Source organism: Bidens hawaiensis, unplaced genomic scaffold, assembly GCF_021521415.1.
Source record: "Bidens hawaiensis isolate Kalapana, Puna unplaced genomic scaffold, B.hawaiensis_p1.1 tig00049640_1, whole genome shotgun sequence".
Lineage (NCBI taxonomy): Eukaryota > Viridiplantae > Streptophyta > Magnoliopsida > Asterales > Asteraceae > Bidens > Bidens hawaiensis.
The window spans coordinates 90,847-106,190 of NW_027498875.1; the positions used below are offsets into that span (position 1 = coordinate 90,847).

A 15,344-nucleotide genomic window follows, 5' to 3' on the forward strand; every position below is an offset into this window, starting at 1 on the left:
AAAAAGCTAAAGTGGTGGAAAGTTAGAATTGAGATCTACATGATATGTAAAAGAGGATATCAAATGAAGAGCACTAGTTAAGAAAAAGGTGAAAGAGGCACATTAAAGCTCATTGATTAGCCGATTATAACCTATTAGTGATGGCATTATTACTCATTAGTGTAGGAGATTAGGTCAATTACGGAATCAATCATAAGTTCACACATCTATTCTTTATTCCAGTTACAAATAAGTATACTTCGCCTAAATGCTAACTTTTAAGTTTTAACCTTTTTTAGTTTTGTTTTATAGTTATAATAATTTTTGTACTTTTTTTTTTACTTTTAAGGGCAAGCTTGATTAAAAAATAATATCCTGGTTAGAAAATACCAACCGGGGACAAAACCAAAATTACATATAAGTAACGGGTTTTTAAGTCACGTTATCTAACTCTAACTGTAACATCCCCAAAATTTCGATTCAAATTTGACAACTAAGTAAAGTTGAAGGATCAAAGTTATTCCCTAAAATAAGTGTTGGGAAAAATTTAAATAAAGAAAACAAGATCATTCTACAAGGAAATAAAATATCCCATAAATAAAGTCATCTAATGTTAAGCATATGGAATAAGGAAATTCCATCATTGAAAGATGTAAAAAAGTGGAAGAGTTCCACATGGGTATAAATAAGGAAGTTAAAATCCATCCCACATGGAAAGTGGTAAAGATTTGAAAGCTCTTTATAAAGAGATAAATTTCCATAGTAATATTCTTTTATGCCTAGCATGCACACAGTGGTCCTAGCGGAGGGTGCGAAGCATCCGACGCGCACGAGCACAATGTGGCGCTTTGGACAATGGGAGTTAGGCCTAGAGGTGACAAGCTATCAAAGACAAATGACTAAAAGTGAAAATTTGAGTTCAGGGACCCATCGCGCTACGCGATGAGCCCGGAACACAGATCATCGCGTATCGCGATGGACCTTGATGAGTCAGCAGGACACGTGTCAGTACGTGGTATGGCGGCGTAAATATTGCGACGCTGCGATACGTAACGGGATTTCCAAGACCCATCATGTATCGCGATGGGATACAAATCAACCTATAAGAGGGGGGGCTCACGACTCCTTCACCTCTCACACCAAATTTTCTCTTTCTAGATTCTCTCTCTAGAAATTACTCTCTCTACCTCGTCTGTGCCGACCCGACAATCGTTACCTTGTAATCCGTGCCACATACCGACGATACCTCGAAGTGCGTACCACCCGAAGATAACCCGACAATCTATCTCGAAGTACGTGCACCATGACGGCCACCATATGTCGCCTCGATTTGCGTGCCAAGTATCGTAGTGCGTGCCAAGCTCTAAGGTTCTGACAGTTTAAGCTCTAGTACGCGTTAGAGAGTAGAAGTACTGCTCAACCAATCTTAGTAATCAAACTCCGAATACCCGTGTAAGGTAGGGGTTCTGCCTAAGTCATTATTTTATTATTATATTATATAGCTTAGACCACAGTCAGGGGTATAGCCCAAACTTGATCATAATTATAAGCTTTAAATATACAAAGAATTATAGTAAGGTTTCTTTACAATTAAGAAACATCTAATTTTTCATTCATAAGGATATAGTCAGAATATAGTTTCTTCACAATTAAGAAACATAGCATTTTATATTCATGGAATATAATTAAAATGTTGTTTCTTTATGATTAAGAAACATAAGATTTTACATTCAATACTAGCAGTCAATGAATGTTTCTTCTTGAAGAAGAAACAGATTATAGATGTTTCTTCATGAAGAAGAAACTCAGCATATGATTTGGTAAATAAATAAAAGACTATATGTCTCAATATTTTATTCAAACAAATGATCAATCAAGGTTTAAAGCTATCAAAACCAAACTAAGGGTCTGTAGCCGGATCAGGTAACGATCTGGATATTTATATAAACCTATTTTATAATAGGTCAATCAATCAATCATTCACAGTCAAGGTTTCAAACGAGATCACCAATCATTTAGAACAGACAATCACAGGTGAATACGTTCAAACCTTTTATAACGTAAATACGTTAACCTTTTCAATCAATCAATCAAAACATATTTATACTCGATAAGATGAACATGTGTTTGTCTTAACAAGTCAGTCAATGATTTCATGAGATTTTATAATCTCTAAAACGTTATAATACAATATAGAAAATAGAAGCAACTCAGATCGAGTGCACATGTGTTTGGATCCAAACATAACTGTTCAGTCCATCAATCAATGGCCAGGAAGCCGCTGGCTAACGGTCATAACGAAGTTCTCCTTGAAGAGGCTATACGCATATAGCTCGGGGGAACAATTGTGTGTGTGTAGGGGAGTGGTACAAAGCCCAGATGTGGTCGTGCATCTGCTGAGTGTAAAGAAAACTATCATTGTATTGTAATTGTTATTCAAATATTTTATAAAGTCATACGTGTTCACCAGCATATAGCTGACGTATTTTTCCCACATTTCAGGAAAACATATTAGCACAGGTAGCAAGGAACATAATAATTCATGATGATAGACGCTCGCAAGGTATAGATGGATCATTTTTAAATCATTAAAATATTATAAACAAGATTCAAAATACGATTTATAAATCAAACACTCGGGTATTTATTATCCGAGAAGTTTTCAAATAAATTAATATTATATTCAAACCAAAGTTTTCCGCTAAAATAAACCGCAACTCCGATGTATTTACAAAACAGGTACCAACTATTGGTCATACGCCTAGGCCCTAAGCCAGGGTGTGACACTAACGAAATTTACAATTACGAGATGAAAACCACAAAAAAGAAACGGACGCAATCGAATCAAACATAGAATATTTGGAGTCGACGTGTGAGCCAAAAATTGCATCATTTCGAACTCTCCCGATAATTCACCATGCATTAAAAATGATCGACTCAACAACCTCTTTTTTCTTCACCCATCTAGTCGAGTCCAACTTGTTAATAATATTCTTAGGCCCCTTGGATCTCCACGTTCAATCAACGACCAATCGAGTTCCAAATGTTAGAAGCCAAATAACACCCTCCAAACTGTTAAAATCTAAGTATTTATATTTTCAATTTATAATCCTCATTTAATTAATGGGTTTTTTTATCTTTTTATTTTGCATATGGGCTGGCTTCAAACTAATCTATTTATCTCACACACGACCAGATATCTCTTAGGCTGTGCAGTTCCTTAGTCAATTTATGCACAAACCCACCAATTCTCACTTACAAATTGCCCTTCGCTTAGTTCGGTATTTAAAAAAGGCTCCGGGAAAAGGTATTCTACTTAGCAAAGGCTCTGGTCTAAATATACGAGCCTATGCTGACTCTGACTGGGGTAAATGTCTTGAAACTAGAAGGTCGGTTACTGGTTATTGCATTTTTTTAGGCCAGTCACTCGTTTCTTGGAAAAGTAGGAAGCAAGAGATCGTATCTAGGTCCTCAGCTGAGGCCGAATACAGATCCATGTGCGCGGCTGCAGGTGAAATTGTGTGGCTGACTAATGTTTTGAAGGAGCTCCATATTCAAGTTACTCCCCCTATCGAGTTATTATGTGACAACAATGCTGATATCTCCATAGCTCTAAACCCTGTTTTTCATGATAGAACTAAACACTTTGAGATAGATTTGTTCTTTCTTCGTCAAAAAATCTCCGCTGGGCTTCTCAAGGCTATGCCTATCGACTCCTATGAACAAGTGGCAGACGTGTTCACCAAAGGTTTGATGGCAACTCAACATGATTTTTTGACTAATAAATTATCTATGTATGACATGTTCGGATTATTAAATTGAGGGGGGGGGTGTTAAAATCTAAGTATTTATATTTTCAATTTATAATCCTCATTTAATTAATGGGTTTTTTATCTTTTTATTTTGCATATGAGCTGGCTTCAAACTTGTGTATTATGGGCTTGTCCTTGCTGTCAATAATACAAGAGGCATCTCTCTATTTTGGAAAGGAGCGTCTTCATGGAATTGGATCCCGTAATCACCGGCTAAAGTCTTGGAATTATGTGCTGTTGATTCTTTCACCACTACCATATAAATGGAGGGTTCTCTTCATCATGAGATACATAGCAACAATTATTTCATCAATATATTTTCTACTATCTTGTTATAGGGTTTTGTACCCACTTGTTCTTATCTTGTTGCAATCCTGTGTAATAAGTATTCAGTTTGGAATAAAGAAGTTATTATTCATGTTTTATAACACAAACATATGATTCAAAACTTCCACTGAAATCGAACAGGCCGGACATAGAATAGAAGGAATATCTGTATCTTCTAAAAATGTTTGTATTAGAAACACTTGTCCATAGATATGTTCAAAAGGAAAAAATAAAACATGTGGTAAAATAGATATGTTTAAAAAGAAAAATAAAAAGTCGAGAAGGGAGAAGACTTTATTCCAAAAAGGTTTCACACTAACTGAAATAAGCCATAGTGAAAATATTTAGATTATTTTAATTATTTCGATCAAGCAATTGTAATTCATGAAATGAAGAGACAAAGATATCTTAGATATAATATGATCAAATGCTGAAATCAAAGTAATTTCTTAGTAATATCTATTGTATAAAATAATAAATAATACATGCATAAAGTTGATTAACAAAAATATTTTCGGTGAGTAAATTTAAAGAAGACATTAAAAGACTTAGTTTTCTTTGGGTGAAGAACATGGGGAAATTAGTGGGGGTAGATTGGGAATCTTGGTGTTCGTTTTCCTTTTGATTGTAAACCTGAACCGGGTGTTTTGTTTGCGGGTGTTTTGTTGTTTGGTTGACTAGCTTTTTGTTAGTCTTGTTTTTCAATAAACTGATTGTTCAAAAAAAAAGATTAACAAAAATATACTCGTAGTACTTTTCAAGCTATAGTGAAAAGATATACGATCTTATCCATGTTTGTATTCATAGGAAAGAACAACGTAGGAACTCTTATTGACGACAAAATTGACCTTCTCATGTCATTATCAAGTAGTACTGTCAGCCATTATTATTTTGTCAACATTAAATATGATATTTCTTTAAGGTTGAGATTAAGACCTTAATCTTAATATAACATTCACTAACACCAGAAGGTCTTATGAAAGCAACATCTTTAATAATCCACTTGAAATAAAAAGATTAAGTTGCAAATGGATCTCATCTCTCTTCTTTTAATTCTCTTTCTAAATAAACTATTTTGTAGAAAATAAATTAATTTGAAATGTTGTTTGCGACGATACAAATGACGTTTATCGTTCTAACAAGGAGATCAAGACATACAGAGATAAAATAATCATTGTAAAATTCGAAATTATTAAACACATATATTTTGGGTCCTTGAACTCGTATATAGAATACATTAAGTTGTGCATAAAAAATAACATAATTTTCTGTCGTTGGAAATGAATATTATAGAAGGTAAAAAGTGAGTTAATTTATGACTTATAAGGAGCGAATGCAACAACAGAATTGTGCCCTCCAAATCCAAAAGAGTTAGATATGGCTGCATTAAGATCTCAAAAGGTTAGTTAAAACATAAAATACAACAAATATTGCAAATGATCATTGACCACATACATACCAACGTTGACTAGATGTTGTTTCTTCACATTTGGGACCGTATCAATGTCAACTTCAGGCTCCAAGTTCTACATATGTACAATAATTAATAATCTATATGAACCCAAATGCATGTGCCCATAGTTTAAATAATTAAAAACATTTTATGTAGTACATCTTGGTTAATCGTGGGGTGTAACCAACCGGTGGCGATTGCTTTTATGCATGCGATGGCTTCCAACCCACCCGCAGCTCCAAGACCATGTCCGATCATTGACTTAAACATGCAGCATAAAAGTTTCATTACTTACATATATATGCCATACAGTGTTAGCTTCATGAGATAACATAAATCGAAAACATAATGAACATATCAGCTAAATTAACTTTTCTTTTTTATCAATGATTCAAAATTTTAAAATTTTGTACTTATTTTTTTAAATTTTAATCGTTTACCTAAACATGTGTAGCCGTGTAGGTTACATATGCAAAGAAAATTTGTTCCTATCGTTTTTTGCATTGAAAAAAAATGCATTATTTGTATAAGTCAGTGTGTTATCGCAATATTTAGCATTATGCATTGACCTCCCTACATATCTATCATTTAAATGTTTCTTGCCTTGGTCCCGTTCATCTTCATTTCAGACGTATTCTTGAAGATCTTTTTAATGGCGATAACTTCAGCCAAATCTCCGGCTAGGGTTGATGTTGCATGACAATTCACATAATTAACCTTCAAATTTATAAAGTTTGGATATTTAGAAACCAAAAGGTATATCATATGACGGGTAACTAAATTGTAGAAATGTGACCTCTTCAGGAGAAACACCGGCGTGTTGTAAACATTTGGTTATGCAAGACGAAATTCCAAGGCCATCTTTGCGAGGATCGGTCATGTGATGTGCATCACATGTGATTGCACCTCCCAAGTACTCGGCAATGATATTTGCTCCTCTTTTAGTTGCATGCTCCAAACTTTCCATTATCTGTTTAATAATCCAGTTTGTTTCAAGTTACAATTATAACATTTACAAGTGTGAGTGCATGCTCAAATGAATCAGTGTGTTATGTATGGCAACATTTGAGTTGGATTCTAGGTTTGGGCTCAAACTTTCATAGCCCAACTAAATGTCACAAAAACTTGGGGTTATTTAATGGGCCCAAGAAGCAATTTATATACTCTTTTATTTAATTAGGTTTATTGGATTTTAACTTTTTAAGGGTGATTCTGTTTATAACAAATTTACTTATTACACATAGAGGTGAAAAAAAAAACGAATTCGAAAAGAATATATCATAACCGGTTTTTTATACTCGGATTTTTAATGTCCGTATCCGATCATATCCGTAGGGTACGTATAAAGTATGCATTTTAGGACCAAAATCCGTACCCGAACCGGACCCGATTTGTACCTAGTAACACCCGAAAACCGGAACCGGTTCCATACCCGGAACCGAGTTTTTCCAATACTCGAAACCGGGTTTTTCAAATACCCAATCTATACCCGAAATTATCCGAAAAATTTCCCTAAAAATTCAACCCCTTAAAAAATACAATCTATACCCGAAAAACCCAAAAATAGGGTGTTTTCAATACCTAGAAGTAGGGTATTTAAATACCCAGTTTAGAATGTCCGGTTTTATATCTGATACACAGGGTATGGTTTTTAAAAGCAATACTTAGACCCGAACCCGACCCGGGTATTGTCAATACCTGATTTTTCGATACTCAGTCATACCTGAAAATAAGTATTTGAAAAACCTGATTTGTACACCTCTAATTAGACAAAGTGATTTGACTTGAGTTGATATATATTATCTTTTTCTTTGTAACTTTTTAATTAAACATTTAAAAGAAACTTATCAAATATAAACTTTGCCGGTCGGGCAGTCAATATATTTGTACAATTCCATTTCTTGTCACAAAATTTATATCAAAATTAAGATAAAAGCAAAGCATCGCAACACCATATTCGTTTTTTTTATAAAACATTAAATATTAAAAGTAATAAATGCAAACAAAAATATATGTCAAGAAAATGTCATATCAGTAGGTGCTAAAGAAAAAAATTGGCACCAACAACACGACTTGGATTTTAGTAATCCAGGCTATATACGAGTGATCGATAATAATTCATATTTAAAATATGTAAATAATACTTAACTCTATTTTCGTTGTTTAAGACAATCTAGCCCTAACAAAAAAGTAACTCCCCACGCCCCTAACTTTCATTTATATCGTTATAAAACAATTTATACAATGGATAAAATTAAGTCAGATATAGGATACAGTATACCGAGTAACCGAGTTAGTTTTTAGTTAGGACAAAATTATAATTGGTAAAAAAGTGAAATGCATGAGTATTATTAGTCAAGTTGTTATAATGATGTTTTTTTAGTTTAATTATATAATAAAATGATCCAATTACAATAAAGAAACAATGAATTATGATTGGCAAATGAATTTTAGTTTGCATAATAAGCGTTCATATTGCCTTAATAAAGAGATGCATACCAGGACACCTGCACCTTCACCAATAACAAACCCATCGCGGTCTCGGTCCCATGGTCGAGACGCCTTGTGTGGCTCATCGTTCCTTTGCGACAAAGGCCTACACGCTATAAACCCGCCAACCCCCGTAGGATTAACCGCAGCCTCAGTTCCACCAACTACCATAACATTTGCTTCTCCTCTTCTAATATGGTTTGCAGCCGCGTAAAAGCAATAATTCGCAGTCGCACAAGCTGTCGAAATCGAGTAGTTAGGCCCCATTAAGCCCCTATCTATCGCCAACAAAGCGGACCCCATGTTGGTTATCGAGTAAGGAATAAAAAACGGTGTGATCTTCTTAAACCCCTTATGAATAAGCGCCTCCACACCGTTACTAAACGTCGTTAGACCCCCCATACCCGACCCCACAAGAACCCCAATCCTCGTTCGATCAATCTGTTACATACGAATATAAAATTGTAAAAGCCTAAAAGGGTTCTGTTTTTGTTTTTATATATAACTTTTATTTAACAGTAAAATGTTACTCTTACTCTACTTTATTATTAAATAACTTACGGCTCCAAGAGCCTGTTGACCAAGATTAGCGTCATCAAGGGCTTTTCTGCCGGCAACCAAACAATACCTCCAGCAGTCGTCGAGACGACGGTCATTCTTCCCTTCGATATAACCCGCTGACGAAAAGTTGCGGATTTGACCCGCGAAACGAACGGTAAAAGGGGTGGCGTCGAATTTATCTATAAGTGTGATTCCGCTTTGACCTTCTAGAAGCTTTTCGTAGAACGTGTTAACGTCGTTACCAAACACCGAAACAACTCCCATTCCGGTAATGACAACCCTCTTTTTCGGGTCGGTTTCTCGTTTAGGAGGTGAAATGGTTCGTGCAGCCATCGGCTTGATCGGTCGAGATTTTGAAGCTTAGAATATGAACATTGTGTTAGAAATTTAAGTTTAGTTAATACAACATAAAGAATATACATGAAAATATTAATTACTACTAACCTTTGAAATGGTTATATTGAAGCAAATAAGCTGAATTATAAGTGGCTGCAATGCTTGCCATTATCGAATGTTAGAAGATGATTATGAAATGTAGATTTGTTTCTCAAAGACTAAAACAACTAGTAAACATTTTTGTGAATGGTTGATGGCTAATTAATAGTTCTGGAGTGGTAGTTGGTAACCCATTTTTGCATGTTCATTGGACTGTTAACATGAAGTCTTGGTCATCCTTCGTGACTCATAAAATATTAAAACTGTGTGCATGTCATTGTAACTTAATAGATAAATATTAAATTTTGGTGCCACAAAAATGCTCCTCATTTATAGACTAAGTATTTAAGTAAATATTTAGGAGGCGTCACCTATTCTTGTATGTTGGTGTGGTGGTTGTCATAGTACCCCTTAAACCTCTTATTCCATTGTTGTTCAGGTTCGAAACCCTTACTGCCACCTTTTTTTTTTCTTTTTATATTTGTTTTAATTACCTTTTTTTTTTTGCTTTTTATATTTGTCTTGAATATTTTTATTTTGTAGTTATTATTAGTGTATAACTGTTGTGCAGGTTTAAAACCAACCTTTTTTTTTTTGCTTTTTATATTTGTTTTAAATAATTTTATTTTGTAGTTATTATTAGTGAATATATATTACACCGTTGATATACCAACCGAATTCGTGTATATTCAAGGTTGAAAAACGATGGTTATTATTATTTTTGGTTTGTGGCTGTTTTTTTTTGTTTTATATGTTAGTTGACAGTTTGTTGTATTTGGGCTCGAATTCACGTTGGTTTGCGCATGCAACAGGTTTTTCGTTTTATTTAGTGCTATCATCTTTGATACCGACTGAATTCACGTAGATTCGTAGCCGGTTTTTTTTTTTGTATTTGAGTATTGACAAATTTAATTTTTACTAGCAACGCGCTAGGTTTGATACCTAGTTGTATTTAGAATTGAATATTACAATGATATCTTAAATGGATGAAATATTTACATCTAATGTTGAAAACATAGAAACTACATAAACGAGTGTCTTGTGATGCATAAATCTATAATATGCATCAATATTATTACAATACCTTGTAATAATACTTTTTGATACGCATGTTTACAACAACCCATAAAAAGTGATTATATAGGTGAAAGATCTCATGGTTTCTCATCAATTGATCCAAGTGTTCTCACCTAAATAAATAAGAAGGTGTTACTAATGATAAGAAATATTTGAAATACGTACGAATAGCTAACTAACTTAAGGATAATTAGTCATACTACATAAAACAAATGAGAATAGTAACTATAATAATAATATATAATCAATTTGATAATCAGCAAAGACGCATCCACGCAAGCTGGTGTTTGGACATTCATTTCTTCGTTTGGGCTATCATTTTCTTGTTTGAGAATCCACTACTTTATTTGAGCTTCCATTTCTTCGTTTGGGTTTCTATTCCTTCGTTTAGGATTTCATTTGTTCATTTGGACAATTGGACAATCATTTGTTCGTTTGAGCTTCTATTTTTTCGTATGAGCAACCATTTGTTCGTTTTGGATTTCATTTCTTGGTTTGGGCTTTCATTTTTTTTGTTTGGTAATTGGTATTCATTACTTCGTTTGGTCTTGCACTTCGTTTGGGTAACCATTTGTTTGTTTGAACTTCTATTTCTTCGTTTGGGAAACCATTTGTTCCTGGGTTCCATTTCTTCGTCTGGGCTACATTTCTTCGTTTAGGCTTCCATTTCTTCGTTTGGACTACCATTTGTTCGTTCGGGATTCCATCCTTCGCTTAGGCGTCCATTTCTCTGTATGGACAACCATTTCTTCGTTTGGGCTTTGATTTCTTCATTTCGGCTACCATTTGTTCGTTTGTGGGTCACTATCCAATGTATTTAGAGGTATTTAGAGATCTATGACTTGTAAATTTTTTTCATTATTTATATCTTATGAACCCATAAGGTATATTATTGTGTATATTATTAAATTTAACTTTTTTGTTGATTTTTTTTAATTGTCTGTATATCACACGGGCTCCATGCCTCTATCCTAGTTTATATCTTATATAATAGCAATGAATGAGGATAGATACTTCAATACGAAATCCGACTATAGTGATTTGAGTTGATACCAAGAATTAGTATTATCAAGGCTCCATTATTTTTATGTCTACCTTCTTATGGCACCATTAACTTTTAATAATTAGGTGGAATAAGACTAAATATGTTATCAGTTATCATACACTAGTATTAAGACCCCCCGCGTTGCGGGAGCGACAAACTGTGCTAAAAACTAAACTTCGAACGTTATCGCGATTAACTACTCGAGGCTCAGATCATGGATTTGTTATAAACAAATACAAATTTCACACATTAGACCAAACTTTGATTATATATGATAGGTACATAATTGATCTCTTTCATTAAAAAAAACTTCATTGTTGCAGTCCATCTCCATCTTGGATGAACAGCAAGCACTCATTGTACATGTTTTGTAGCATCTAACTATCATCATGTTTCATCATCAGCAAGTCTAAGTCGTCCAGTTCATATCCCTCCATGCTAGTTTGACTCGTTATTACCCACAAATTTGCCAAATATTTATCCAGCTGAACATCCAGTTCTTGAAATTACTCTTATCTGCAAAGAAATAGATCATTGTAATTTAACATGATGTTTGATCACAAAACTGACAATGTGTTTGAATTGAAAACTCATAGATATTTTTTCATAATGCATCAAGTCATACCTTTTTAAAATAGGATAAAAATGTATGTAAGGCATAGATAACCAAAGTCTTTATAGCCTAAAAAACAAAGAACACATTAGTAATACAATGTTACATATCACTAAAAATCTTCATGGATTATTAAACATGAACAACAAATGATCCAAATACGAATACATCCATTGCCCCACATTCATCTACCACGTTTTTTTAAACAATATTTTTGGACCGGTAACTTGTATATATGATAGATTTAGACATAAGGCGAAACATGTCACCTCAGGGTGAGCAAGCAGAACTGGTTCCAACTCATTCCATTGTGATGAAACGAATGTTATTAGATATAGAGTGCAGGCCAACATCGATAAATGTACAATAGTGAGTTAGTTTCAATTAGTCAACATATGTGTTGAGTGATTGACTGTAGAACAATAGGGCTAAACTTATATAAATGATAGAACTATGTTAACCTGTTAAAAACTTTAAGGCTACTAAGAATCAAGATCATCAAAAAGATCAAATCCAAATGACGGCCTATGCTACAAAAACATGCACTACCAAACCAAAACAAACTAAAACGTAAACTAAATGGCTTTTTTAAAGCCTTACCAATAATCTAAAAAAAGGTTTCAAATTTTCTTTATGATAAAACCATAGTCAATTACACATATTTCCTCTGTTTTTTTAACACAGTTAGAGTAACTACCAATCAAATATGGCTCCAAACTTACATTGTTTACTCAGTTCCTGTATACTCTTAAATCTCATTTCAAAGAATTCAACTAAGGTTGTAAAATATATGATTAATGCCCTTTAAATCTTTATAATTTGATAAAAAAAAATCTTGTGTAGAAAAGCACAATTTGACTTATAGCATCAATAGAAGAGGAAGAAGACATGGAACACAAATTACGAAGAAGGTGACGGTTTCATACGCAAGAGAGATGAAGCGGTTGAAGTGTAGTGGCTTTGAAGGTCCAATCAGAATATGGTACGAATTATGTTTCAGATTGTACAACACGTATTGCACAATGTCCCCTGAAAAATATATGTGTGTGTATATATTGGAAATGAAATTAGGGCAAAGAGACGAAGGCCTTACCTCCGACGAACGATGAGGCAAACAAAGACGGCTACCCAGCTTAGAAGTCAATCAATGCATTGAGAATTCACATTCTTTTCAGGATGGCTACTTTCATAATCCCTCTTACTAGATGAAGAAACTGTACCCACTTCCTTTGAACCCTAAATCACTGAACAAACCACACATAGTAATTAGGTTTCTCAATAAGTTGAGCAACTGATTTAAATTCACTATTGTTCATATTTGGTTTCACAATAATACAACAAGAGTTTTAATATGTGGAGTGCAAGACCTAAACAACAAAAATTAAGCTACGCTAGTTACGGTATAAAGTATAAACAAACAAAACATCCATATATGTGTTGAAAGGTAAATAGAAAATTAGGATTTACCTTTTCCGGTCGCGGTAAATGGGAAATAGGGTGGACGTTGGTCAAAGGAAACGGCCGATGCCTTTATCACCATCACCTGCGAAACAAAAACACAATGTCAGATTAGGCAGCAAAAACTGAAAATCGCAAGAAGCATAGGGTTTCAGAGAAGTGTAGGTTCATCGGAAGTGAAGATGAAGATGGTGAACATGCAGTTACATAGCAAAAAGTAAAGAGACAGGTGAGATGGAGGGACAAGTGTCGTGACAAAAGAGAAGTCAGATAAGATAAGCAAACGCACTAAATGGTGTACAACTTGGACAACACATATTACAACCAGCAATGCATCAAGTTAGACGAAATTGTAATATTATAAATTATGTGTATTAAGTTACACTACAGCTGCATTTATAATTTCTTGTAGAAGTCATCATCGTGCATATTAACCAAAAATTAACATAGCAATACCGATACTAAATAAACCAAAAAATCTCGATCTTTGCAGCTGCGGGTCGTCACGAATTTGGTCGGTATCTGTTAGCTTCGTAACAATACCGCAGTCAAAGTCAAAAGCTACATTCGCCAACACCCAAATACCAAAATTTAACATCTTGAAAAGGCAATAGAGCTAAACCCAAAAAATAAAGGAAAATTGGATTTAAATAATCCCACCTTTAATGGGTTGGCCAATAATAATCCCACCTCCGGTATTTCCCGCTGGCAGTCCCACCTTTTCAAGGTTTTTTGTTTTATGATCCCCCGTTAAAAATAATTAACGGGGTTAAGTTTTTGCTGATGTGGCTAGTGACTTGGCTTTTTCATTATCCTACATGGCTTTTCCCTTTTTCCCCCCCTCCGATTACTTACGTGTAATACTCACATCAACAAAAACTATATATAAATTACACACTCTCTCTCTCTCCATCTCTTTCTCTCACCTCTCTCTCTCTCCTGGCCACTTTCACCAATCACCACCACCTGCCACCGTCACTCTCACCTCTCGTTTTCCGGCGACCAGAAAATGCAAGCCCCACCCGCCACTTCCTCGGTCGCCACAGTCACAACCACCACCACCTGCCACCGTCACTCTCTCACCTCTCGCTTTCCGTCAACCAGAAGATTCAAGCCCCACCAGCCACTTCCTCCACCGCCACAGTCACAGCCACCATCACTTGCCACCATCACTCTCTCACATCTCGTTTTCAGGCGACCGGAAAATACGCCCCACACGCCAAACCCCTCCAAACCGGCTTCCCAATAAACTCACACTCCAGTTTCATCTTCACCAAAATCCCTCAAATCCTCACCTTCCCTAGATCCTTCAACCTCTGATTCGCATCTTTCCCCCAATTAAAACCACCAAATCATTTCCAACATTCAAAATCATAGCTTAAATTACATTGATGCGGCGGTGGTGGTTTCGAGCAAAACCTAGATCTGGTGGTTTCATAACCAACAACAGATCCAGATCTGAGGTAAGATATTGTTTGTGGCGCATGAATTAAACCCAGATCCGATGAGTTCGAGCTTGTTTCTTCTTCTTTCCAGCCATGATCGTACACAACATCCGATGTACAACAATTTGTTAATCGTTTTCTTCGAATTGGGGATTTTGACGATTGTGTTCTTCGAATTAGGGTTCAGTTAGGAAATGAATTGGGTTGATTGATGGGTTCAATATTAATTAAGAATTTACGGTTGTAAAAAATAAGAGAAAGGGTGAGTATTACACGTAAGTAATCGACACGGGGGAGAAAAAAGGGAAAAGCCATGTAGGATAATGAAAAAGCCAAGTCACTAGCCACATCAGCAAAAATTTAACCCCGTTAATTACTTTTAACGGGGGATCATAAAACAAAAAACCTTGAAAATGTGGGACTGCAAGCGGGAAAAACCGGATGTGGGATTATTATTGGCCAACCCATTAAAGGTGGGATTATTTAATCCAATTTTCCAAAAATAAATTTATCAGCATCCACCATACACTGAATTGCGTTTCATCGAAATAAATGGGTTCATTATGGTAACGGATGTAAACCCTGCACATTAAATCAACGACACCGGAACTAAACCCAAAAAGTAATTTCATAAACGTCCAACCGCACA

General features: G+C 34.9%; 1 protein-coding gene across 1 annotated transcript; it reads right to left on the reverse strand.

Moving 5' to 3' along the window:
• Positions 1 to 5,431: 5,431 nt before the first annotated feature.
• LOC143598093 (3-oxoacyl-[acyl-carrier-protein] synthase I, chloroplastic-like) lies at positions 5,432 to 9,127 on the reverse strand. The gene is made up of 8 exons (XM_077076404.1): positions 9,067 to 9,127; positions 8,623 to 8,981; positions 8,071 to 8,502; positions 6,368 to 6,541; positions 6,175 to 6,288; positions 5,731 to 5,832; positions 5,578 to 5,644; positions 5,432 to 5,499 (listed from the first exon to the last, which is right to left on the reverse strand). Exons 1-8 carry the CDS (start codon positions 9,125 to 9,127, stop codon positions 5,432 to 5,434), a joined length of 1,377 nt encoding a protein of 458 aa, XP_076932519.1.
• Between the last annotated feature and the right edge of the window lie 6,217 nt (positions 9,128 to 15,344).

Coding starts and splice junctions, on each gene's coding strand:
- LOC143598093 (XM_077076404.1), bottom strand. CDS start 9,127: ATGGCAAGCATTGCAGCCACTTATAATTCAGCTTATTTGCTTCAATAT. Junction 8,982..9,066: donor TCAATATAACCATTTCAAAG/GTTAGTAGTAAT, acceptor TCATATTCTAAG/CTTCAAAATCTCGACCGATC. Junction 5,645..5,730: donor ACCCCACGATTAACCAAGAT/GTACTACATAAA, acceptor GTACATATGTAG/AACTTGGAGCCTGAAGTTGA.